Source organism: Eulemur rufifrons, chromosome 7 (genome assembly GCF_041146395.1).
Source record: "Eulemur rufifrons isolate Redbay chromosome 7, OSU_ERuf_1, whole genome shotgun sequence".
In the NCBI taxonomy this organism is placed as follows: Eukaryota; Metazoa; Chordata; class Mammalia; order Primates; family Lemuridae; genus Eulemur; species Eulemur rufifrons.
The window spans coordinates 68,112,289-68,139,505 of record NC_090989.1 but is presented as its reverse complement, the minus strand read 5'-3'; the positions used below and the strand labels follow the sequence as shown (position 1 = coordinate 68,139,505).

At 53.1% G+C, this 27,217-nt stretch overlaps 1 protein-coding gene across 1 annotated transcript; it reads left to right on the top strand.

Annotated features, from left to right (window-relative positions):
- Positions 1-1,740: 1,740 nt before the first annotated feature.
- On the top strand, positions 1,741-27,217 carry LOC138385743 (mucin-4-like). Its single transcript, XM_069471983.1, has 25 exons — positions 1,741-2,017; positions 2,165-2,293; positions 2,616-2,768; positions 4,072-4,205; positions 4,994-5,158; positions 5,910-6,065; positions 7,132-7,262; positions 8,938-9,026; positions 10,658-10,837; positions 11,001-11,126; positions 11,853-11,972; positions 12,336-12,544; positions 13,056-13,146; positions 13,590-13,757; positions 14,164-14,265; positions 14,639-14,872; positions 15,928-16,065; positions 18,223-18,404; positions 20,673-20,832; positions 21,768-21,947; positions 22,371-22,444; positions 23,587-23,651; positions 23,742-23,977; positions 26,000-26,162; positions 27,019-27,217. Exons 1-25 carry the CDS (start codon positions 1,741-1,743, stop codon positions 27,215-27,217), a joined length of 3,861 nt encoding a protein of 1,286 aa, XP_069328084.1.

Here is a 27,217-nt window from a genome sequence, read left to right as displayed (position 1 = left end):
ACCACAGTGGTCATTCCCCCTGTACATTCTGGCAGCATCTCTTTGACAAATACCACCCAAGTCCCCACCCCCTCAGTAGGCGTCTCAAACACACCCAGTTTTCAGCATCTTGCCACTACTCAAAGGATAGCCTCCATCACCAGCCCCAGGACAAGGTCAAGCTCTATAATTCCTACCAATACCCCCAGCAGTGCAGCAAGCTCCACACTTACTGTAGCAGCTGAGTCTACCTCCCACCCATTATCCAGGACCACTCCTGTGACCTCTTCAGAAACCAGCACTTCACAACCAACGACGGCTGATGCCTTCACTCACACTCACATTCCAACCTTTGCAGTGTCCCCATCCGGTCATGCTGACCCAGCAACAGAACTGCAGTCTACACCCACCAACCCTGTCGCCACCCAAGCAACTGCAACAGATGTCTCAGCAGCTGTTGCTAGGACCACCACCTTTGACATCTCTGCAACAGATGGCCCAACAAGGCAGTCAATGCCAACACCACTCTTTAGCACCATCTCTCCTCAAGAATCTTCCACTGTTTTCCACATAGGTCACACTCAAGCCACACAGACCACACAAGAATCCCAAACCATGAGGTTGGGCTCCTCCATGACTGACACCATCAAGAAAGTCACAACTACAGCTTCTTCTTTTATACCCAGTGGATACTCACCCTCAGGAAGTGTTCCTCAGGATGCATCCACCACAGGTGAAGTGACAACCTTCACCCCAGCACCCTCTGGAGATGGTCACACAACCCAGGCCACAACCACAGGATTGTGGGCAGCATCAACCAGCCCTGACATCTCCCTGGAACCCTTAGGAGGAACATCACCTTCTGTAACAGGCACCATTCCTCACAAAACTACTGTAGTCTCAACATCGGGGGGCCCAGGAAGACAATTGACATTGCCTTCTGCCAGCACCTCACCTGATGTCACACCAGCCATTACCCAAACCCATCAGACTCAAGCCACAGAGACATCCAGAGAAACACAGACCAGCAAACAGGCCTCCTCCATCTCAGACACCATCTCAGTGGGCACAGCTACCCCTTCCTCATCCATGGCAAGCGAAAGAACAACATCAGGAAGTGTGTCCTCAGAAATGTCCACCTCAGGTAGGATCACAAGCTTTTCACCGACTCCCGCCAGTGACAGCCAAACAACTCAGGGGACAACTGAATTCTTGTCTACCTCAACCAGTCATGATACCAGCCCAGGAACCATGGGAATGGTGTCTGTGATTGTTCCCAGCACTTTTTCCACCATGTCTAAGGTCTCAACTGCAGGGGAACTGACAAAACGGTCAAGCGCAACTTCTTCTGGCACCTCTGTTCAGGAAATGTCAGCCATTCCCCATGTGCCTCAGACCTGGAATATGGTAACTAGCGGAGGATCTGAAACTATGAGCTCAGTGTCCTCCCAGGTGACTGACACCTTCTCAACGGTCACACCCCCACCTCTTGTATCCACAACAAATGGGCTGACATCTCCACAAACTGAGGCCCACATTTTGTCACCTTCAGGTACCAGCACAACCCTTATTTCCACCCCATTCAATGACAGCCACCAGAGCCACACAATTCCCACCTTGTCACCTGGGCCTACTGAAGGGCCACCTGCTGTCATTGGTTCCACCACCCTGAGAGATGTAGCCACTCATCCTCCTTCCACAGTTTTGTCCACCAGTGGAGAAGTTCTGACAACAAGCACAAGCTCAGTCACCCAAGAGAACATGACCACAGTGGTCATTCCCCCTGTACATTCTGGCGGTGTCTCTTTGACAGATACCACCCAAGTCCCCACCTCCTCAGTAGGTGTCTCAAGCACATCCAGCCCTGAGCATCCTGCCACTACTCAAAGGGTAGCCTCCACCACTAACCCCAGGACAAATCCAATATATGTAAATTCTTCAGTCAATGAGAGCAGCAGCACTGGTTCTACACTAACTTCATCATTTTCACCTACAACGTATCCTTTGATCAAGACCACTCTTGAAACTTCTTCAGCATGTGAGTATTCTCATAGACCCTTTCCTGGTCTACAGCCATCCATAGACTCTGCTTTCTGTGACTCTGCTTTCTCTGGTCACGTGAGCACAGCTCTCACCATATCGAGTTTGTGTACTTCAACTAGTATTTCTTGATTCTCTCAATCAGCCCCTGGTCCTGCAGTCACCTGGAGCTCCAGCACCCTATCCACAGGTCACACCTCTCCTCTGTCTGTTACCACCACATCCTCACCATCCACAGCATCTTCAGGCTCCCCTGTGAAGCCTGGTGCTTCAGGTAGGTGGGATTTCCCTTGTCTCTATCTCTTATAGCGGCCCCATTGGCTCAATTCAGCCTAGAATTAGCTGAATTAGCATCAGCCAGCTAGCATTGAAGTCAGGTCCACCAGAGGATGAAGTGAGTGGGGGAGCGATTGGTGACAGGGTCACCACCCCCTCTGCCCTAGCAGAAAACTGCTTATGTAGGGAGTTGTTTGGGAGCAACAAGCAGACAGACAGAAGGTTTCTGGCTCTCTCTTCCAGCTCCTGATTTCTTTGAATCTCGTTCTGGTATTCTCTTACTGTAAGACCCACTCCTGTCTCTCTCCCTGCATGTCCAGTAACAACCACAGCCTCACTGAGGACTGACAGTGGGAGAAGCACAGCAACACCGCTACCCTCCGCAACCTCCCAGACCTTTCCCACCTCCACCCCCAGCACATCCACGGGCAGCCGTGCAACAGCTTTCCCAGTCCCTCTGCAGCCGCAGAAAGGTGAGTGACACAGCACAGCGAGACCACTTCACTGCAGTGGAGCTCGCTGCACAGGTGGTAGTTGTGAGCTGGTTGCATCTGCCAGTGAAGGCCCTTGTGGGTGCTTGGAGATCCAGTTCTCTGGGTACCTATACTGCCCCATGTGGGCCATGGGAAGCCCACTGCTTCCTGTATCCGCCAAGAGGGGTGATGCCACTGAACGCTCAGTCTCAGCCTGCTTGCTCACAGTCTCTGCTCTCTCGGTTCAGAAGGGCCTTATAGGGGATAGTGAGACAGCACCAGAGCTGGGTGGTGAGGGCTGGCTTTGAGCATGGCACTCAGCTAGGAGCTGGACATAGAGAAATGATCGTGATGCCACACAGCAAGGGCCAGATCAACTGTCCGGGTAGATGCAGTTAGAGGAATAACCCCAGGGCATTAACCTCACACAATGGGAAGCCCCTGTGAGATGTGGGGATGGGTTCAAGGCAAACAGAAGGCTTCCTGGCAAGAATGAATAGGAGCCAGGGGAGGATGAACACCCCAGGCAGGGAGGAGGGTCTGAACCACTGGGATAAAGATCTGGAAGTGAAAAATAGGCCCAGTGCCACATGGAGAGGAGAGCCCCAAAGCCTTTGGTGTGGCTGAAAGTAAGGAGAAGAGTGGTGAGTGGTGTGCAGGGGAATCCTGTAGGTTAGCGGAACCAGGCAGGACACAGATTTGCATTTTACAAAGGGCACTAGGGTGGGCGAATTTGCAGGGTGTGGCAGGAGGCCAGAAGGGCCAAGGAGCAACCCTGTGCTATTCCAAGCAAGACCAGGTGAGGGCGCCAAGGAGCCGGTGGCTGCCAGTGTGGAGGAGAGGAGACCCGCTGAGAAATATTTAGGACAAGTTTTCCCAAACCGGAGCCCAGGGACCTCTAGGGGACCCTAGGACAAATTCTACTGGGTCTTCAAGTTTGTCTGGAGAAATAGCACCTTAGGAGACAAGTCTCGTTCTGTGGAAAGGTCTTTCAATTACTAATCTTCACTGCATCGGACTTTTGTCTTTTAACCCTTAAAAGAACTGTGACTACCAGAACAGATGCAGGATATTTGTTGATACTCTGACAGCGGGACCTGTTTTTCTCCAAGCTGGGGAAGGATGAGAGCCCCAGGTCGGGGAGTAAAACGAGGAGGTGTGTTAAATGCCAGCGGAGAGGGAGAGAGAGACCTGGATGGTCCCAGGCTCAGGAGCAGCACGGGGGAAGCCGCGGGGGTCCCTTCCAGCCCTGAAGAAGGTCAAGGCCCATGAGGACCCCCTACTCTTCTTTGTCCTGGCCCAGGCGTTTCCCTTTTTCCCTACGGGCCGCGCGTCGGAGACCTGAAGTTCGTCAGGAGGACTGAGGACTTCACCTCACCGCTCTTCGCGCCCCGGATCGGCTTCCCCCTCGGCTCCTCCCTCCGGGATTCCCTCTACGTGAGTCCGCGGTGGCCTGTGCACCCCGGGCCTGCGTCTCTCCCCAGCTCCGAGACCCCCGAGACGGCGGGGAAGGGAGAACGGAGGCCTCTTTGTAGGCACCCCGCTTACACCCGCGGTTAGGGGGCGAGGCGGGCCTTCCCGCCCGTGGGGACGACGGGTCTCTGCCCCAGCACAGAGAGGGCCCCGCCGGCTCCCTGCTGTTTCCCGGGCCTTTCGTGAGTAAGAAGCTACACTCGCGGAAACCTGCCTGGTGTGTGCCGGCTCCATTTCCCACGATTAACGTCTGGTCCCCTGGTCCGTGTGGTCCCCTGGTCCGCGTCCCCTGGGGCAGAGCGGGAAGGGCGGTCCCGGGCCCTGTGGGCCGCAGGGGGCGCTCAGTGAGGACACACTCTGAGGGCAGCACAGCAGTGGGGTGACGGTGGCAGTCCCTTTAGCCCCATCTGGACCTGTGTCACAGGCTTCAGGATGCGTGAGGGGACACACCTGGAGGTGTGTGCCCTGCGAAGGGCTGGTCTACTGCCAGGGGTCTATCACCAAAGCGGGACAAAACCCACCGCCTTAGGCCCGGAGGAATGGCCTGAGGGTGAAGGGTGTTTGTGTGAGATTATTACCTAACGGGCTTTCCCACACCGATGGATAAGATGACCTTCCGGGGGTTGTTGACATCGGTACGGTTCTACCCAGAGAGGACCTTGGGGTCACACTTCCAAGGAGCCCGCCCAAGGCTGAGACGTCCCCTCCCCACCTGTCTCCCCGAATGCTAACCGTGACAACTCTGTGCTCAGTTCACAGATAATGGCCAGATCATCTTCCCCGACTCAGACTACCAGATTTTCTCCTACCCCCACCCACCCCGAAGAGGCTTCACAGGCTGGGACCCTGTGGCCCTGGTGGCTCCGTTCTGGGACGATGCTGACTTCTCCAGCGGCTGGGGAACTACATATTACCAGGTGAGCCTTTCACAGCCTGGCAGTGGGATCCACCAGCAGCCGCAGGAGGGACAAAGGGCTGTATGGAGGGCGTGGCAGGTGGTACTGCTGTCAGAGCCTGGGCTCCTGTCTCGCTACGATGAAACACGGGCGGGGGGAGGGAGCAGAGGAGGAATACCAAACGGACTCAGGAACACCCCCGAGAGCACCTGCAGGGGACAGGGATAGGGATCAGCAATTTAGCATTTGCTTTTAAAATAAGGCTGTAGAGGGTCTATCCTAACAAGTCAAGCAGGGCCCTCCTGTGCTCCTGCGTTGGGTTAATAACTCCAACCAGTAGACGCATGCAATGAAAGCTGCTGCAGCAAAGGCGTTCTGTGCCCTGCCGTGGACAAGGCACTGTAGAGGCTCCAAAGATGGAGAGACTCATGCCTGTCCTCAGGAGCCACCAGGTAGGGGTGGGGAGGAAGAAATGGGCACAAGTGGCTCCGAGAGAGCCAGTTTGAGCTAAGACATGCATGAGTTCCAGTCCAGAGGACTCCGACTTCTGGGCCAGGATCTTCCATTCCACACTGCAGGCTTTCCTGCAGCCCAAATTGAATCCATCTTCAGATAAGAAGAGCTAATTGTAAAAGTGCAGGCCTGGGACAGAGAGGGATGGGCAACATGGGTGGACTAGAGTGAACAGGATCCCCAAGCAGAAAGTGGGGGTCCCTCGGGAGTGATGAGTGGGGCTCTCATTTCCTTGTTCTTATCTGCCTTCCTTTCCTAGGAATATGAGACACTCTATGATGAATATTACCCACTAGTCCGGCAGGTGGAGTCTTTGATTAAAAAGTTCACAAACTCCTGGGACTACAAAGCCAGGTGGACCCTGAAGGTCACGTGGGTCAATGCCCCCACCTACCCTGCCGAGTGGACCTTCGGGGTGAGTGGACCCATGGACAGCTCCCCGTGAGCCATCTGGGAGTCAGACATCCTAGAATCCTAGGCAGGGGTTACTCTTCTAGAATCCTCTCTGGAACCATTGCTGGTTACGGCAACCCCTACGCCACCACCATTTGCTGAGCACTCACCAGGCGCCAGGCCTGCCTCAGCTGTTCACTTACCTGAGCTCACAGCAGCCCAGCAAACTAGGTATTGTTAGGTTGAAACATAGGAAATGGCATTTTTGTAAGTCAGAAATATCTGGTTATTGGCAATTTCATATATTAATAGCTCAACCTGATATTAAATATTATCTGCATTTTAGAGATGAGGAAGACAATGGTTTGGAAGGATAAATGACTTGCTCAAGGTCACCCAGGTAGCAAATGACAAAGCCATGCCTGGAATGAAGGTTTTTCTGACTCCAAGCTCTGGCTTTTAACCACGGTGCCGCCCAGTGGGAGTGGGGCACACCACGGTCTCCTCAGCCTGCTCTCTGAGGACACAAAGGTTTTACTGCTGCAAAATTCTTCCTCGTGTCTTGTCTAAAGCCACTCATCCCTTCATTCACTCAGCAGAAGTTCACTGATGACCCATTCTGGACAAGGCGTGTGCTTTCAGAGAACCTCCAGTCTCACCTGCTGCAGGTACTCCATGCTCTTCAGGTGGAGGGGACAATTTGGACAACGTCCTTCAGTGTCCTCAACGGAGCTAATTAAGCCTCTCCCTGTCTCTGGTGTGGTGGCTAATCTCTCAGGTTCCTGTAGCTTTCTCTAACAAACCCTCTTCTGATTGGATTGTAACCCAGAGCCCTTTATCTCCCCTCCTGGGAAAAGAGTCACAAAAAAGGCAAGTCCCCCATGGTAAGTGCTTTGCCACCCAGGAGGAAAGCTGCCCAAACTGATGCCAAACTTGCCAGCATTTTAGGCCCATGCCTTTGCTCTGCACAACCCAGGAACAGGGGATGTGTGTGTTGGGGCAGGGGTGTGGGACGGGTCGGGGGACATGAGGGAGGAGACCCCAGATCTCTCACAGACATCCTGTGTTCGTCTCCCACCCACCCCCAGACCAACACCTACCAGGCCATCCTCTCCACAGACGGGAGCAGGTCCTACACTCTGTTCCTCTACCAGAGCGGCGGTATGCAGTGGGACGCGACCCGGCGCCCAGGCACCTCTGTCCTCATGGGCTTCTCCAGGTGGGAAGAGAGGGGCTGTCAGCGCAGAGCAGATGGCAGGAAGAGGGGCAGAGTGGGCTTTCACTGCACGCCCACTCCCGTCCCTGGGACAAGGCGCTGTCATCCTTGCTGCTGCTTCTGACGCACACTGGCTCCAGTTTCTGCTGGGACCACGCACCTTGCTATTTCAGACTACAAGCTCCTCCACTTGTCCTGCCATTCTCTTTCCCATCCCAATCCCCGTGCTCTGCAATAATTCCCAGAGCCTGGACTTCCCTGGCTTCCGCTAACAGTAGCTGGCCTCTCTTGAATTCTCAAGACTGATTACACTAAGTACTTCATGCACATTAGTGCCTTTGATTATCACAATCACCCCGTGAGGTAGATACTGTTTATTATCCCCATTCTACAGATAAGGAAACTGAGAAACAAATAGATACACAATTTGCCTGATGTCACAGAGCTAGGAAGTGGCAAAGTGGGGACTTGAACCCAGACCTCAGAGGCTGGAACCTGCCTTCCTGACCTGAGGATGACCCACTTACCCAGGGCACCCAGCAGCTTATGTGGAGCCAGCGGTGAAGAGCGAGGGGAGGGTGGGGCTGTGGGCAGTTGAAATGTGGGTTCCCAGCGTGGGTGTGTAGAGGTGGCTCAGGCTCTGACACAACAGTTCTCAGTCATATATGCCCATATGCTGATGTGTGACAATCAGTCGGGAAGGTCACACTTTGCTCCTGCTAATTGCCGCAAACAGTTTTCTGTTCAGGTTGCCCCTGAAATGACATTGCTTTCATTAGCTTTTTGATGTGCTATGAAGGAGAAAGGAGTGGAATGACCCAACTAGCTAGGAATTTCACACCATCCAAGTACACCCAAGGGAGGTGTCATGTAAGTGTGTGTCATCTAGCTGGTGTCAGAGAGGGAGAAAGTCAGGAGTCACTGCCCTGCAGCATGCACCTGGGGTGAGGCTGCCATGCCAGGCCTTCCTGCGTCCTGGAGCAGTGCCGGGCCTAACGCTGGGGCTGGCAACGGTGGTGGTGGAGGAGGCAGCATGCATTGTAACAGGGCTTCACTCGATTCTGAGGGATTTACAAATATCACTGCATTTAATCCTCACAATGTTGTGAGGTAGATGCTGCTGTAGTCCCTTTTACGTAGATGTGAAAACTTAAGAATCAGAGAGGTTTGGGTTAAAGCAGCAGCCAGAGAAAAAAAAAAAAAAAGAATCAGAGAGGTTAAGTAATTTTCCCATGGTCACCAAGCTAGTAAGTGCTGGCATCAGCAGCTGAACCCGTGACTGCCTAACTCCAGAGACCAGCTGTTAACCATCACAATGTACTGTCCCCTACAGTATGTCCCTCTCCAATCCCTGGTTTAAGGGAAACAAACAGAAGGGAGGCCTGAACTCTGTTGTTTTCACACCCCTGCCTTATGACCAGGTGGACCTGCCAGTTTCCTGCAGTTAGTGACCAGACGATCAGACGTGACATAAGTTAGAGCCTCCTGCCCTCCCAGCCATCTCCTCCTGTCTCCTGCTTGGTGCTGGGCTCAGACATCGGGCTGACTGAGCAACTGGCTGGCCAGCTGCTGTCAGATGGACGAGCTGAATGAATTCATAACTTCCAGCAGTGGGGGGGGGGGGGGGGTAAGAACCTGTGCTGTGGCTAAGGCCTGAGGATCTTCCCTTTGCCTGCAGTGGAGACGGGTATTTCGAAAACAGCCCGCTGATGTCCCGGCCATTGTGGGAGAGGTATCGTCCAGACCAATTCCTGGATTCCAACTCAGGTAAAAGTGCTACCTTGTCATTCTTGAGCTGGTCTCAGGCCCTCTTTTGTTCTCCCTCCATATGCCATGGGAGTCCTAGAGGGCAGCTGGCAGCGTCTCCACCATTCCCAGGGGCATCCCGCACTTTGGACCTCCTGCCGGTCTAAGCTGGTACCTGCCGCATCCCAGGAGGTGCAGGCCGAGGAGGGCTCTCCGTGGGGGCCCAGTCCTGGGAGTGAGGACAGGGGTGTTGTGGGAGGCAGGGGCCTGAAGGGACAGTTCGGACAATACTCAGGTGTCTGGTACACCAGAGCTGAAATGGGAACCCAGACGAGATCCCTTACAGGAATTACCAAGGGAGATCCAGAGGTCTAGCATTCACTCAGTCATCATTTATTCAGCACCTGCTGTGTGCTGGACACTGTGCCAACCGCCAGAAGAATGAATAAAAGGAAAAAACCAGCTAAGTTTGCTCTCAAAGAGCTTTCACTCTGGTAAAAAGACTTGCGGGTCAGGATCTGTGCTATCCATGACTCAATGTGATGTCCAGAGGCCCGAAAGGAAATAAATTAGTTTCCAAAATGTGATAAGACAAAGGACGATTTAGCATTAGAAATTAGTCATGGAAACTGTGAGGTGCAAATCCAGTTCTATTTGTTCTGTGGCAAAAACTTTTGGTAATCAGAAACATAAGCTAAGTCAAATCACGGGTGCCATCTTGTGGCCTGGGGGCATTGAGGATTGGGCTGTGTGTGTGTGTGTGTGTGTGTGTGTGTTGGGGAAGAGTATTTGATGTTTCTCCTAACACCAGGACATTGTGGAGAAGACCCATGAACACGTAATCATAAACAATGATTATTCTTCTCAAAACCTTAAACTGTAGTTATATGGATAATTTTTTCACTTGTGCGTATGGGGTCAAATCTCACACACTCTGTCCTGTTGGATCTTGGCCTCTGGCACTCCCTTCTCATCCACGCAGCTGGGGTGTGCGGTATGTAACTTACTATGAATTTAAGGTCTATTTAAACTTCAACCCCCCCCATTAAGCTTTCTTCTCCCAGTTACTTCTCCCTTCCAAAGGTGCTATCTGGGCCTGGAGGAGGCATTCCCCAGCCTCGTCGTATTGGAGCAGGCCCCTGCTTCACATGCCAACTTCTCTGTGGCTCCCCTGCTGGCCTGTGGGCATCAGCCTCTGTCCCGGCTGCCCTGGCCACTGCAGAGTCTGGGCTGGGGGACAGGGAGCATGAAGGGTGAAGGGCCAGTGCGTGGTGGTGTGCTTGGGTGGATGGTGGTGTCCCTGGGTGAGATAGAGGGTGCATGAGGAGGGACCGACTCGGGGGTTGGAAGGTGTTGGAGCTGAGAGAGACAGGATGGAAGAGGATGAGTGGGTCAGAGGCAGGGTTTGGCTCTGAGTTGGGTACAGGTGAGACCTCTTCACCCAGCACTTGTTCCAGGGTTTTGTCCTAAGATCCAAGGTTTGAGGGCTTTGGAATGTACCTCAAATGGACTTTGGGGGAGGAATCATTGCCCGTCTCAATTGGGTCCCATCCCTGGAAGCTGTCCAGAGAGGTGGGCAGTGGCATAGGGGTGCATTTATGAGCCTGCAGCCCCAGGCCCCGGGATAACCCCTTCTTCCCCTGCTACCCCAGGCCTCCGGGGGCTGCAGTTCTACAGGCTACACAGGAAGAAAAGGCCCAACTACCGTCTCAAGTGCCTGCAGTGGTTGAAGAGCTCACCCCCGTGGCCCATGTGGGGCAGAAACCAGATCTCTTGCCCTTGCTCCTGGCAGCAGGGACTATGGGACTTACGATTCCAGCCTGTCAGCATAGGTGACTCCTCCTTCCTGTCCCCCACAAGTCCTCCCACCATCCTCTCTGCTCACACCTGACCTGTCCTTTCTCAGCCCCTCCCCAGAATCACCCCCTGCCCTGTTTCCACCGTCACCCCAGGCACCCCGCAGCCTGGCCCTGAATATGTCTGTATGTGTTGCAGGCAGGTGGGGCCAGAGCGGCAGGCAGCTGTGCCGCTTCTCCTCCTGGCAGGGAGGCGTGTGCTGCAGCTACGGGCTCTGGGGAGAGCTTCGTGAAGGCTGGAGAGTGCAGAGCCCTTGGCAGTTTGGTATGTGTGTGCACAGCCCCACCTTCTCTGGAGGCTGCTGCTCTTCCCAGCCAAGGCGTGGGACCCTCAGAATGAAGCCTCTTGTTCCCACTCCTTCCCAGCTCCTCCTCTCTCTGGGCCTCAATTTCCTGGTCTTGTATTTAAGCAGCTTCCAACATCCCCACCAGCTGACATCCTAAGGATTTAGGGCTGAGTGCCCCTTGCCCCATCTCCACATGGTCCTGAGTGGGGGCATCTTTGCAGGCAAGGGGGAGGGCCTGATCTGACCTCATCCCTCAAGACCCAGGTTGGCAGGCTGTGTGGGGGAAGACTGAGAGCTCCCACAGAGACCCTCCCAGGCAGCCAGAGAGAGCTTGTAATGGGGGAGGTCTGTGTCCTCCCACCCTCCTCCCTGTACCGTAGAGTCTCCATTGTTCCCAGACCATCAGCCACGCCCTCCCCACTCCCAGCACTTGGAGAGCAGTGAGACTTGACACCCACCCTTCAAAAAAGGAAGTTTGCTTAGCTCCTACCATTCTACCATGCCCTGCTGCACGATGGCCCCAACATGCCTGCAAGGGAGACAGTACCTGGTCCATCATGAAGGTCCTTGAGCAGGGCAGGATTGGAACCCAGGTGTGCAGGGTTCTGAAGCCACACTCTCATCACTAAGACCATCCTGCCCTACTAAGCCTTCCAGCCAGTTCTCCAGGTTCTCCGCCTCCCCCAACATGCCGTTCTTCACAGACCAGGAACCGGAGCCGCAGAACTGGTGCTGCCGCTGGAATGACAAGCCCTACCTCTGCACCCGGTACTGGCAGAGGCGACCCCGCATTGGCTGTGCTGGATACAGGCCCCCACGGCCCGGTGAGGGTCAAGGCCCAGGCAGAGCATCTGGGGAGGGGTAGCCTCGTGGCCTCTGGGACATGGGGCTAGACTAGGAGAGGACCAGCTTCCTGAGGCAGAGCTGTGGCCACAAGGGAAGAGGAGATGAGTCCAGTGTGGGACTGATGGCAAATGAGGGTCTTTTGTGGATGGCACTGGGGAGCAGTGGGAATGGGTGTTGGGGACACGAAAATGCAAGAGGCCTTGGGGGAAGATTCTATACTCCACGAACATCTCCCCGGGGCTTGAGTCTACCTGGATGAATGCCCTGCCTGGTGGGCAGTGGGAAATCTTAGATTCTCCCCATGGTTTGCCATGCTATTGCAGTATCTCCTTCTCTTCCAGCCTGGCTGTTTGGGGACCCCCACATCACTACCTTGGATGGTGCCAATTACACCTTCAATGGGCTGGGGGACTTCCTGCTGGTCCGGGCCTGGGACAGAAATTCCTCCTTCCTGCTACAGGGCCGCACTGCCCAGACAGCCTCGGTCCAGGCCACCAACTTCATTGCCTTTGCGGCTCAGTACCACTCCAGCAGCCTGGGCCCCATCACGGTGAGCCAGGGGCACACAGGACCTCTCTGCATCCTCCCACAGAGAGCCCCATAGGGACCTTCAGCTGGAAATTGAGGCCCAGGAGGAGGAAGTGAACATAGAAGGGGTAGGGGGAGGAGGGCAGGAGGGAGGGAGGACACATCCCTCTGGTGTCATGGTCCCAGAATAAATCCAGAGATGGAAGGGTTGGGGTCCTGGCTCCACCATGTACCAGATGTTTGACTTTGAGGGAACTACTTAGCTCAGTGTCTCGATGTTCTTATAGTAAGATGAAGATAATATTACCTACCCCGCACAGCTGTTGTGAGATTTAAATGAGATGATCCAAGAGCATGCCCAGCACAGAGCCTGGCCCACAGGCGTGAGCGAGCATAACCTCATCACCACGCTCTCCAGCACCCTCCTCTTCATCCAGGCTCGGGTTCTAGTCCGAGTTGCTCTCTGGAGCCTCCTTTCTTGGCTTCTGCTCCACCAGCAGGTCAGACTTACACCTTCTCCAATTCCCTTCCAGGTTCAGTGGTTCCTTGAGCCCAATGACACTATCCGTGTTCTGCTCAATAACCAGACTGTGACTTTTGAGACTAAGCATGAAGATGGAGAAGGTAGGCTGGGGACAGCCATCAGCCACCCTCTCCTGCCTCCTCAGGTGGGAGTTCAGCAGGGTGCCCAGTGCTGGGAGCAGTGTGTGGGGCGTGGAAGCGGCAGCATTGGGAAGAGCAGAGTGGCTGTCCCCTGCTGGACCTGAGCAACTTCTTTTCCCAGAAGCAGGGCATTACTCTTTCCTTCTTCATGTCCTCCCTCCTTCTGGCACTGAGGCCTCTCCTTTGATGGCCCCCATCTTCAGTCCCCAGGAAGAAGGAGGTGGTGCGGGCCTCGAGGGTAGCATGTACATTTGGTTTGGGGCCACTAGGCAAGGCACCCTCAGGACATCCCAGAGCTGCCCTCAGAGGCTCCGCTCTGCACCGTGAGCCATCACTGCTGCCCGGGCTGTGGCCTCCAGGGCGCCGATGCTGGCTGCTCTCTCACCCACCTCCCAATGTTCTAGGGCGGGAGATATTCAATGCCACCGGGGTCCTCCTGACCCGCAACGGCTCCCTGGTGTCAGCCAGCTTCGATGGGACGACAGCCACCACAGTGACTGCTCTCTCCAACATCCTCCATGCCTCCTCCAGTCTCCCAGAGGAGTATCAAAACCACACGGAGGGCCTCTTGGGTACGAGCTCAGACCCCTCTCTCAGCCTCTTTGGAGCAGAACCTTTAGGGCACGGATAGGGCCAGGGAGCGGGGAGGGACTTCTTCAGCCACCTTTGAGGCTCACCTCCTTGTCCTCCTCCTCCTGCTGTTCAAAGGGAGCACCAAGGACAGCGCTGGGCAGGGTGGGGGCGCAGTGCCCTCCTCCTCCCTCCATCCCTCATGTCTTTCCTTCCTTCCCCTGCCTCCCACATTCCTCTCCCCTTCCTCCATCTCCTCCTGTGTTTTCTTCTGCCGCCTCCCTAGAGCACGGGGGGTGTGAGGCCTGGTCCTCCCCCCCCCCCCAGCCTGCCCACTCCTTACATCTCCAGTGTGGTGAGGGGAGGGCCACATTCCCAGGGCGGCCGACCTCCTGCTCTGTCCCTCAGGGGTCTGGAACGACAATCCAGAAGACGACTTCAGGATGCCCAATGGCTCCACCCTTTCCCCAGAGAGCTCTGAGGAGGCGCTTTTTCACTACGGAATGACCTGTGAGTCTGGGCCTCAGCGTCCGGGCCAATGGGGCAGGCCAGGATGAGGGAGCTGGTACGCCGTCACCCTCAGGCCTGTAGGAGCCAGACCTCCAGCCTCTGTAAGGGCCTGAGGATTCTGATGCCACCCCACATTTGTCCCCTCCACCCTCATGCCACCTGCATCTCTCTACCTGGAAGAGAGGGTGGGGAACGTGGGTGGGGACATGGGTGCCCTCACTCACTGGAGTAGAGATTTCCAGACTCAGAAGCTGTTCTGTCCCCGCACACCCCATCCCTCACCCTGAGCCACGTATCCTGAGGGTTGAGGGAGGACACAGCAGAAATGCAGCTGAGTCCCGCCCTGAACCACCATCACTGTCTTGTGTTACAGGGAAAATCAACGGAACAAGCCTCCTTGGCGAGAGGAACGACCATCTGCCCTCCAACTTCACCCCTGTCTTCTTTTCCCAACTGTCGCGAAACAACTCCTTGTATGACAATGTGGTCTCCAGCTGTAATGGACAGAGACAGTGCATCTATGACACCCTGCTCACGGGCAACACAAGCACTGGACTTCACACGATGATGCTCTTTAAAAGATACCAGGAGATGAACACCACCCTCAGTAAGTGGCGTGTGGCTCAGGGCTGGGGAACAGATGAGGAGCCGCCCTTCCCTGACACCCCTTTAAGCCCTGTATTTTTGTTCATTTAACAGATTCTTTTGCTCACGCTCCTCTGCTCAAAACCCTCCCTAGACTCCTCCCCAGCTCTCTCTGCCCTTGCCATGGCCTCAGAGGCCCCATTCAGTGTGGCCCATTGCCTCTCCTGGTACTGTGCTCCTCGCTGCCCCTTCCTCTCCAGCCCGACCGGCTTCTGTGTGTTCTCCAAACGCTCAGGGCTCATGCTCAGTGCCAAGATTCAGAGGTGCTGCTCTCTTGCCTGGATTGCCCTTCCCCGAGGCAGTCACATGCTTGCTCCCTCACCTCCTTCAAGCCTTCATTCCAATGCACCCTTCTCAGTGAGCCTCTCTCGGCCACCCTACCTAAAATTTCACGTTCACCCACACTTCCTGTTCACTTTCTCTGCTTTATTTATTTTTAAATTTTTTTTTAAGACAGCCATGGAAGCTGTGACTTCCCTGCTTTATTTTTTCTCCTTGGCATTTGTAACTACTTATTTTATAATTTTCATAGGTATATTTTTGTTATTTGTTCATCTCCGTATCCTCACTACTTATATAGTAGGTGCTCAATAAATCCTTGTTAAATGACTGGCTGAGCCAACAAGCAATGCAACGGAAATAGCAGGGCTCCGAGAAACAGAGACCAGTGAAAAGGTTTTACTCCATTTCCAGACTAATGTGTTGTCCATCTAGATATCACTCTCATGGTTTCCAGCTCTTTTCCAAAGATAAAACTCTGTGATGGTCTGCCCTGTTCTCTGACTAACTCTGTGCTGTGCCCAGCATAGCACTCTGATAAGGAAAGAGTTTGAAAGGAACCCTGCTTGAGGGCAGAGAAAGAGACTAAAGATTTGACCAGGTGGGCAGACACCCCCGACCTGCTTCCAGAGGTGGGTCGCCGTCCTGGGAATGCCTCACTCATAGTTGAGAAAGAGAGAGAAGGCTGATACGGCAAGATTCTGTCCTGCCTCAGCCCCCGTCCCCTCTATGTTTCAGATCAGTACCCGCCCTCTATCAATGGTCCTCATGTGCTTGAAACCTACCAGGGGCAGACCAGGCTGTTTCAGTACACCAGCAACGCTGAGAATGTCACATTCTCCCTTGGAAACAACTGCACTGATGTTAAACTCTTTGGTAAAAATGTTTGGCTGGGTGGGAGGTGGGGGGAGTGGGTAGAGAATGTGGTCAGAGTCAAACTTGGGGTAATTTTGCATTTCTATACCCAGCACAACTTCCTGTCACTTTTTCATTTGAATATCCAGGACTGGTATCTCTTAGGAATGACACTGATAATTCAAACAGGGGCTCCCAGGTGACTAGTAATGGCAGGCTTATGGCAATTTGTCAAGATAGCTAGACTCAACGACACCAATTGGGTATCAGACTGAGGTGGGGGGTGGGGGAGGGGATGGGGGTATGCCTACACAATGAGTGCATTGCGCACCTTTTGGGGAATGGTAACACTGGAAGGTGCTGACTAGGGAAGGGGGGGTGGGGAAGGGAGGGATATATACCTACATGATGGGTGCAACACGCATGACCTGGGGAACAGACACGCCTGGAACTCTGACTTGGGGGGAAAGGCGGTACAGGAGCAACGTATGTAACCTGCAATTCTGTATCCCCCATAACAAGATGAAATAAAAAAAAAAAAAAAGATAGCTAGACTCACTCTGGACATATAAAACTTATTCAAAGATCACTTAATCTCAATCTAATAATATGCTATCATCTTTAATCATCATTATGCAGTCAACAAACTATTAGAATAATCAAGTAAAACAGTTTAAAAATACTAATTTACAACATTTTTATGTCTATTACAAGAAGGATATAATGTGGGACAAGATTTAAAGAAATACAAGTAACTTGATTTGGTACCTTCCTCACTTTTTTTATGTTTGCTAACCATGCTTGTTAACCTAGCTTTGTCATTCCTTGTTCGATTTTCTGTGCTGGGATCATGCACAGATTCATCTTTGCCTCTTGGCAATGGTTAGCATTAGAGACCCTTGGGCCTGCATCCGTGATCTGTATCAGAGGCTCAAAGCACAAGGGATGCAGGCGGGGCGCAGTGGCTCACGCCTGTAATCCTAGCACTCTGGAAGGCCGAGGAGGGAGGATCACTCAAGGTCAGGAGTTCAAGACCAGCCTGAGCAAGAGCGAGACCCCATCTCTACCAAAAATAGAAAGAAATTATCTGGACAGCTAAAAATATATATAGAAAAAATTAGCTGGGCATGGTGGCACATGCCTGTAGGCCCAGCTACTCGGGAGGCTGAGGCAGAAGGATTGCTTGAGCCCAGGAGTTTGAGGTTGCCGTGAGCTAGGTCGACACCATGGCACTCTTGCCAGGGCAACAGAACCAGACTCTGTCTCAAAAAAAAAGACAAAAAAACAAGGGATGCAGCCTTCTGTCTGTTGCCAGCATTAACTATGCTGGTGACTCTTCTTTGCTAAAACAAAGCCCCCAGGGACCATATTCTGAGTTCTAATCACCTCTCTGCCTCATTTTCTTTCTCTGTGCATAAGAAGGGATGGTTCTGTCTACACCCCTTTTGCTCCATGTGACATCTTCCCAGGTGCAAGACATGGCTCCCAGGTGCAAGACATGGCTCCCAGGTGCAAGACATGGCTCCCAGATGCAAGACATGGCATCAGGAGATTTTATTCTCTACTGGGCTCCACTCCTGAAGAGTGACAGTCTGGAAATTACTGCCATCTATTCCCTAGTATCAGTTCCTTTCAACCCACTACTTTAAGGAGATTTTCCTATTTTCTTGACAAACATAAGACAGGTTCGATCAGAAGATAGGTAGCAGTTTTTCACTGTAGTCTGGTGCCTGAAGGAGTGGCTGGTCAAAGGTCGGGGAAGTGAGAGGGTGGGTAAGAAATCAGGGCTAGAGCTGGGGTTGCTGTGAGGGTGAAGCCAGTTTGGCTTGCAGTGTAGTTCTGGGGAAGTGTCGGGAGGATCCTGGCCTTCATCCTCCATCCCCCTGGACTTGCCATCCTGAGGAGCTGCCCTTTGGGGTCTCTTTGGGGAAACTACCTTCCCCTCTGAGGAGTTCCCGCCTACAATCAGTAGGTGGGCAGGTGCTACCTCCTTCCAGCTTGGAGTGTGACCAGGATACCAGCCTGCTCAAAGGAAATGCCTGATGAGATGTGTGGGGTGGTCTGAGAGGGGTGTGGGAAATCCCAGCATCAGCAGTCAGGGTGTTAGATGCCAGGATGCTTCTGACCACAGAGTAGAGGAGTCTTCCAGCTCTCAATGATCTCGTCTTCCCTGGGCAGAGAATGGGACATTGCTATGGACACCAAACTCATTGACACCATGCACTCTGGAGATTCTAGCAAGAAGCGCCAAGGTTGGCTTATCATCCGTTCTCCAGCCCAAGAGCGTGTTCTGCAATTGCAGCGCAGAGAGCCAGTGTTTATTTAACAAGACCAGCAGGGTGGGCAATTCCTCCCTCGAGGTGAGTGTTGGGATGTGTTTCATGTCCAGGGGAAAGGAAGTGGGAATTGAAGGGATGTTGTGATTCAGCCTCTTCTAGGCAACGTCTGTGTTGGGGGGTGGGTGGGGCTACGGTAGGTGAGTAGAGCAGATGCCAATCTCGGGCCACAGACTCACGTGTGAAGTAGGTCTTTATTGCTCATAGTTCAACTGCATTTTTATCTCCCACCTCCCATCCTGCCAGGCTGGCAGGAGATCTCCACCTCGGCCTTTCCTACAGTTCCCCAGTGGTTCCCAGTTTTACATTCTGGGGTGACACCGGGTGCAGGGCATGGAGGTGTAGGGAGGGAAGGTGTCCCTGTGCTCCTTGGGCACGAGTCCACACAGGATGCATCCCAGCCCCGTCCTCCCTCCCCTGCAGGCCCGGGAGAGGCCCTGCCGCTTCTGTGCCTTACACAGACCCAGAAACCTTTTGTGAGGCTACTTGTGGTCCCACTGCCTACAAGGCAGCACACAGCCATTTCTCCCTGGGTTCTCATCATCACAGTGCTGGGAAGAGAGGTGCAGGTCCCCTCTATCCTGACACCCCCAACCCCCTTTATTTTCTCTTTTACTCTCTCCCTCCAGCTAAAAGTAACATCTCTTTTCAGTTTAGAGAAGTTGCTTCTGCATTCAAGTTTCAGCCAACATACTTGGCCTAAATCCATGCCTCTTGTCCCATCTGCTTTTTATTTTATTTATTTGTTTTTTTTTTTTTTTTTTTTTTTGAGACAGAGTCTCACTCTGTTGCCCAGGCTAGAGTGAGTGCCGTGGTGTCAGCCTAGCTCACAGCAACCTCAAACTCCTGGGCTCAAGCGATCCTCCTGTCTCAGCCTCCCGAGTAGCTGGGACTACAGGCATGCACCACCATGCCCGGCTAATTTTTTCTATATATATTTTTAGCTGTCCATATCATTTCTTTCTATTTTTAGTAGAGATGGGGTCTCGCTCTTGCTCAGGCTGGTCTCGAACTCCTGAGCTCAAACGATCCACCCACCTCGGCCTCCCAGAGTGCTAGGATTACAGGCGTGAGCCACCGCGCCCGGCCCCATCTGCTTTTTATTTTTTGGTTGTAAAGGAGGAGCCAGAAAGGAAAGTGTTTGTCTGGCAACGCACAACCCCCTCCTTCGCCCCGCACATGGGCACTTACATACTCTCACAGACCCTTCTCCTGAAGCATGAGCAGAGAATTGGTATTTGAAAGGGACAGAGGTGAGAAGGCCAGGGTAGAAAAGGAAGAAATACACAATGGGAAAAACAGAGATTAAAATCAATATACTATTCTGTATGTCCCAAAATATCCACTCTGACAGTAGAAAGTATTGGAAGGTTCCATCTTAGGGAGACTCTCAGAGTGATTTCAGCAAGGAAGTCAGAAAGGAGACACCAGGGAACTTGATGAGATTCTAGAACCATTGACTTTTTTTTTTTTTTTTTTTTTGAGATAGAGTCTCACTCTGTTGCCTGGGCTAGAGTGCTGTGGCGTCAGCCTAGCTCACAGCAACCTCAAACTCCTGGGCTCAGGCAATCCTCCTGCCTCAGCCTCCTGAGTAGCTGGGACTACAGGCATGTGCCAGCCACCATGCCCGGCTAATTTTTTCTATATATTTTTAGTTGTCCAGCTAATTTCTTTCTATTTTTTTAGTAGAGACGGGGTCTCGCTCTTGCTCAAGCTGGTCTCAAACTTCTGAGCTCAAACGATCTGCCCATCTGGGCCTCCCAAGTGCTAGGATTACAGGCGTGAGCCACCACGCCCGGCCTTAGAACCATCGACCTTTGCTGTGCCATTATTCTGGCTGCTGCGTCTTCTCGTGGTGCTTAGCAGGGAGACTCTGTCTTCTTGGTTTGGGAGTCAGGAAGGGAGGTAGAGAAAGAAACAGCAACTTACGTGGAATCCAATTTTCAAGGGATTGTAGAACATACATTCACACACTCATTCATTCATTGCCTGTCTTACTCTAGAGGCAAGGAGATGTGGTGTAAAAGGGAGAGGGTGAGATCCTGGTGCAGGGCCAGGTAGCGGGGTCAGGGTAAAGAATGGCCTACTGAGGCCAAATGGGCAGGACACCTGTGTGGCTTTAGACAGGGACTTGCAGGCCCAGGGCCTGGTCAAGAAAGTGCTCAGTAGATGCCGGTGGAACAAAGACATGGACTCAGGGTCCATGGATCCTCAAAGAGATCAGTCAGAAACATCCAGAAGCCCTTAATAATCCAGCCCCCTGGCTGCCCAGTGATCATCAACTTGTTCCAGGTGGCTGGTTGCAAGTGTGATGGGGACACCTTTGGCCCCTACTGCAAACACTCCAAGGACCCCTGTGTGGAGCAATGCTTCCCGAATGTCAGCTGCATTCCTGGGCAGGGCTGTGGTGCCTGCCCCCCAAACCTCACTGGGGATGGGCGTCACTGTGCAGGTGAGCTGGGAACAGGCCCCTGGCAGGAGGAGGTTCTAGGGACAGATGTCTCAAAGGTCTAGAATAGCCAAAGGCAAACCCTTTCTCTCTCTATTCCAGAAAGTCCTTACAATGCTCAGTATAGTAGGTATGGCACGGAGGGCTTGGAAAGGGGACGGTGGATGGTGTGGGGCTGAAGGAGAAGAGACACAGGGGAGGGGACAGGGCAGAGCACTCATGAGGCACTGATGGGGAAAACACAGGGAAAAAGACTGAAGATGGTCTGGAGAGGGGAGGGGGCTTCCAGCAGCAGCCAGGGAACCCGGGGCAAGCTGGGGCCATCGGGCTCCTCGGGGTCTTCAGAGATAGGAGGCCCAGGGCCTCTGCATCTCAGAAGTCAGGACATTTGGAGGAACAGCCATGAGGATCTGGTGGCAAAGGTGCCTCATTTTCCCTTTGAGCCCTCTCCCAGCCATCTCCTCCTCTCTCTTGGAGCCACTGGAGTCACGACGAGTGAAGCCTCCACCAAGCCCCCAGATATCATCTAGAGATTACTGTGTCTTCAGAGCAGAAGCCAGAGTGGGTAGAACCGCAGCCTTATAAAGGCAGAAAAGGAGATGGAAGTGAGAGAGGAGGAAAGCAGCCTGGCGGGCCCCTCTCCTTCCGGGTCCTTTCCTGGTGCGAGGGTTTGATAAACACTCCGCTCCGTCTGCAGAAGTGGAAGAACACTTACCTGGTACAGGAAAAAGGGCTGACCTGCAGAGAAAAGCCTGGAAAGGGGGAGAAGAATGGTTTGGAGGTTCTGAGTGGCCCACAAGCAGAATGCAGATTGAGCAGACTTTGAGGAAAAGAAACCAAACCAGCCCAGTCCCCAGCCCAAGGTTTCCATGGGCTGGGGACTCCCTCCCCCACGTGGCCCCAGCGTGGTGTTACTGACCTCCCTGCTCCCTCTGCAGCTCTGGAGAACTCTTTCCTCTGTCAGAACAAGTCCTGTCCTGTGAACTACTGCTACAACCACGGCCACTGCTACATCTCCCAGACTCTGGGCTGCGAACCCACGTGTACTTGCCCCCCAGCCTTCACCGACACCCGCTGCTTCCTGGCTGGGAACAACTTCACCCCAACCACAAGTTCAGGTAGCACCAGACGCCCCCGCCATCCCCACCTCCATGCTTCTCCCCGCTTTGGGGGAAACGAGGAAACTCTGGGGTCCAGGGCCAAGTTCCTCAAACTCAAAGGCAGAACTCCAGCTTTCTCTCGGGTGGTGGTACGTCGTAGGCTGTGGGAGCTGGGGAGGGCAGCTGTCGCAGCGTGGGCCACCGGCCCGTGCGGTCTGCTGAGGAAAGACTGCAGCAGACACCTCGCGGCTCAGTGAGATGAGAGTCAGGGAAGCCCTAGCCGTATAGAATGAGCACTAGGGTGAGGGGGACCAGTTCTGATTTCTCCAGGGACCTGTCACTGTGAAATAAAGCAGTCTGCCTGGGCTGGCCCAACGGCCTTCTTGGGTAAATCTGGGTAAACTTGTGAGGTGATGATGAATTTGTTTCTCCCGTCTCCAGAGCTTCCCTTAAGAGTCATCCAGCTCTCACTCAGTGAAGACGAAAATGCCTCCATGGCAGACGTCAACGCCTCGGTCAGTGCTGCAGCCAGGCTTTGGGTGGGAGGTGGATCTTGGCAGGTTCAGGCAAGGGCTGAGCCATCACTTGTGTGTCCTTCATCTTGTCATTCATCTAGATTCAATTGCCAGAGGAGGCCAGAGCCTCTTGCTCCAGGGAAGGTCCAGGGGGTTAGAAAGTCAGAAAGCCCCAGGACAGAGACCTCAAAAGCTGTTAGAATCACCAACTCAGCATGAGCAGAGCTTAGGGTGCCAAGTCGCCCCCACCCCTGCCTCTGAGCACCCCTCAAGACCTGCATTTCTTGGGTATTACATGGAAGAACCTAGAAGGCATTGCACCTCCCGGCAGCCTTCTGGACTTCCCAGAGGGAATTGGGGCTCCCTCTTCTTGGCTTCATGCCCTAGTCCACACCTCAATCACAGGCAAAGTAGCACAGCTGTTGAGTGCTGAGGCTCTAGAATCCTATACACCCAGATTTAAATCCCTGCTCGGCCACTTACTGGAGCAGGTGTAATAATTAGACACATTATGTAGCAGGTCATCTGTAAAAATAGGGACAAGAATAATACCTATGTCAATAGGTTGTATCAAGGTTTAAATGATAATGTATGTAAAGCACTGAGCATGGTGCTTGAAACACAAACGTTCAAAACTTGTTATTCCAATTATTACTACTGTTAGCACAGCTCTCCACACACTCCATGTGGTCATATCTGTTGATATTTGTCTACTGTGCCTGACTCTGGGCTCTTTGAGTGCAGACTGTTCCTAAGTCCATTGCCACCCCCAGGATCTGACCTCCCCCTAGGTCTGCCTAAACAACTGATATCCAATATGCATGTGGGGAGGGAATGAGTTGGCGAGTCAGGGATTAGGGTCCATTCACATCAGATTCTCCACTTGTCAGATGAGGCAGAGGAGGGGGAAAGTAATGTTGGCCCCCCATTCACCAACAAATGTTACTGAGGACTCGCCCCAATCTCTGCACTAGGCTAGGGTGTGAGGATGCAGCGATGGGTGAGAAACGTTCTGGGGCTCCTGGGGCTCACATTCAAAGGCAGAAACAGACAGGGATGAATAAAGGCATCAGAGCGGGTGGGGTCTCCTCCCTGGACTGGGCCTCACCACCCCCCACTCCATCCCCCATCCTCTGCCCTAGGTGGCATACAGACTGGGGACCCTGGCGGTGCGGGCCTTTCTCCAGAACAGCAAAGTGGAACAAATGTAAGTGGGACTGTCCCTGCTTGGGTCCCTGAGTCTTCTCCCCCACCCCATGTTGCTTACCTCCTCACTGTCCACCCCCCACACATACAGCCGTACCCCAGCACCAGCCTCGGGAAGCTCCACTCAACACTGGAAGGTCACCTCAAAGTTCCAGTACCGCCCCTGGGGCCCTGTCATCCACTTCCTAAATGACCAGCTGCTGGACGCGGTGGTGGAGGTGTTCTTACACCAGGTGCCGACCAGGAGGTGGAAGAGGAGTGAGGGGTCCAGGAACAACGTGGTCTTCCACCCCATCTCCAGGGAAGACGTGCGTGATGAGATGGCTCGTGAGTTACTGTATCTTGGGGAAAGTACAAGGATAATTGGGGGGCAGGTAAATAGAGGGAGCTTGTCACAGGTCTTCGGCCCACACACACTCATGATAGAAAAGTGTCCTACGGAGGAGGTCTGCAGACAAGGAAGAGTCATGCTAATTTAGTTTCCTTTGTTTTGTAACTTTTGAGAGAAAATGTAAATATTTTACTCACTAGCTTTTTAGATTCAAGAGCAGGAGCACAAACTGCTGCTGAAGCACCTGCATGTATACAGTTTCACGGAGCAATTTCTCCAGCTGCGGCCTTCCTGACTATTGCTGCTAGTGGTTTTCTTAAAATACTGTTGCACTTAAACATACACAAGGACATCCCCTTCGCCTTTGCCCTCCAGCTGGAGGATACAAAGCTGGAGGCTGGAGACTGGCCAGGGGCAGAGATAGCACTCTCCTTGGAAGGGCATGTGCCTGCCAAGCACAGTCTCCAGGCCAGGCCTCAACACCCCCATCTGAACATGAGACAGGATTTCCGAAGCCCCTTTTAGCTCTGACCCCTGGTTCTCCTGGAACAGGAATGATAAGTTGGGAAGCTTGCCAGAGACAGAAAGGACTAACCCACCTTATTTTCTGGAACGGGGCAAAGAATAGGGTAGTGACCAGTCTGAACACAACAGAAACTGCTGTTTTACTTGGGTCCAGAACCAAGCAAGAGCTTCTCCTAGAATCCAGGTTAAGCCTCCTCCCTCCTGGGGCAACAAGGCAAAATCTCTCAGGACTACTGTATGTTAAGGAGTCAGGGTGGGAGGAGTGGGGAGCCAGTAAGGGAACAAAGACCTCAGCCCTGACTATGCTGTTAAAGAAAACCCACAATTTCTATTATACAAGTATAATATGTTTATTGCAGAAAATCTAGGAAACACAAATTAACAAAAAGAAGAGGGAAAAAAAAATAACCCATAATCCCAATCCTCAGAGACAACTATATTTTGTACACATCTTTCTGAATTTTCTTTTGTGCCTAGGAACCTTCACACATATCAATTTTTTATTAAGGGATCAAATCATACCTAATGTTTGATAACCTCATTAAACAATTATGACCACATTACTCATATATTGTGTACATATTACCATTTGACATATTATTTTATGGTATGTTTGAGGATAGTATCTTATATTTTAAATATATCATATAGTTACCATGTGTTGAGTGCTCACTGTGTGTCGGGCACTGTACTGAGTACTCTGCATGCATTATCTCATTTAAATCTCACACGTGGCCGGGCGCGATGGCTCACGCCTGTAATCCTAGCACTCTGGGAGGCCGAGGTGGGCGGATCGTTTGAGCTCAGGAGTTCGAGACCAGCCTGAGCAAGAGCGAGACCCCATCTCTACTAAAAATAGAAAGAAATTATATGGACAGCTAAAAATATATATAGAAAAAAAAAATTAGCCGGGCATGGTGGCGCATGCCTGTAGTCCCAGCTACTCGGGAGGCTGAGACAGGAGGATCGCTTGAGCCCAGGAGTTTGAGGTTGCTGTGAGCTAGGCTGACTCCACGGCACTCACTCTAGCCTGGGCAACAGAGTGAGACTCTGTCTCAAAAAAAAAAAAAAAAAAAAAAAAAGAATAAATCTCACACGTGCTATTATTATCATTTCCTTTTAAAGATAAGGAAACTGAGGCTGAAAGAGTTAAGAAATTTCGCCTAAATCACACAGCTAGTTAACAGTAGAATCTGAGTTACAGCTCAGGTCTGGCCAAGTTCAAAGCACATGCTCTTTACTAAAGCATTTTCCATACTAATGAAACCGTGGTTCCCTTGGTAGGGATATATAGTAAGTTATTTAACAAGACCCCTCTTGTGAAACATTGTTGCTATTATCAACCACGCTGATCTGGATATCCAAGGACATACCTATTTGTGCACCTTTCCAATTATTTCTCAGAATGATCACCTGCAAATGAAATTCTTGAGTGAAAATGTATTAATTTAGTGTTAATCAGTTGCTTTCCATGTTAATCCGCGTCCTGACAGTGAACATGAGCACGCTGAAGACTTACTTCAGCTGCAGTGGTTACAAGGGCTACCACATGGTCTACAGCCCCCAGAGCGGCCTCACCTGCGTGTCCCCGTGCAGTGAGGGCTACTGCGATCACGGAGGCCAGTGCCAGCACCTGCCGGAGGGGCCCCGCTGCAGGTGCGTAGGGCGGGGCGCAGGCGGGGAAAGACGGTGCTGGGGAATGCAAACTGGGCAAGACTCTGCTAGCGGTGCGGGAATGCCAGGGTACCTCACGTGTGCAAGTTAGGATGGCTCGCCTTGTAGTGAGTGAGACCAGGGACCAGACAGCGGGAAAGAACCGTTGTGAGGGCGTCCTCTGTGGGGAGAATAAACATGTTATATTACCTCCGAAACTCAAACGAGCCACAAGGTGGGTATTAGGACCATGTTGAAGATGAGAAAACTGTAGCATGGAGATGACAAGAAACCTGTCCAAGGTACCGGGGAGTGGCAGGGGATGCTTTCCAAAGCCTAACTCTTGCACCTGATTTTGCTTCTTGAGTGCACACCCTGCAGTGTCCTGCGGGAGCGGAACCCGCGGTCTGTGTCCGGGGCCGGGCCTGCGGCTCCGTCAAGAGCGCTCAGTCAGGGGAGGCGCCTATGGGCCCCGTGCTCATTAGCAGGCGGAGGGCTCGGGTGACGGCAGTGCGGTCACTGCGCCCGCCGCAGTTCCAGACACGCTCAGAGCGGGAGTGGGCGGGGGAGTGGGCGGGGCCGGGCGGGGTTGGGGGCTGCGCTCGCCCGCCCTCGGCCAGCCCGGCCCCTGCTGTCCAGGGGAGCTGACGCCAGGTGCATTCACACCCACGGTTTTCAGGCCCACGCCTCCTGTGCCCGGTGGCCTCGCCTCAGCACGGCCTCGGGGCTGACTCGGCCTCTCCCCAGCGGGTGACCAGCCTGCCCTGGAGAACCTCCTCTGGCCCCAGCGGAAGAGGAGGGGCGGGCAGGCTGCGCACCCGCCTCCCCGCCCCTGATCGCGCGCCCTCTCTGTCCCCAGCTGTGTGTCCTTCACCATCTACACGGCCTGGGGCGAGCGCTGTGAGCACCTGAGTGTGAAACTCGGAGCGTTCTTCGGGATCCTCTTTGGGGCCCTGAGCGTCCTCTTGCTGCTGGGGGTCGCGGTGTTTGTGGTCCTGCGCTTCTGGGGCTGCTCCGCGACCAAGTCCTACGACTACCACCTGGATTCGGAAAGCTGA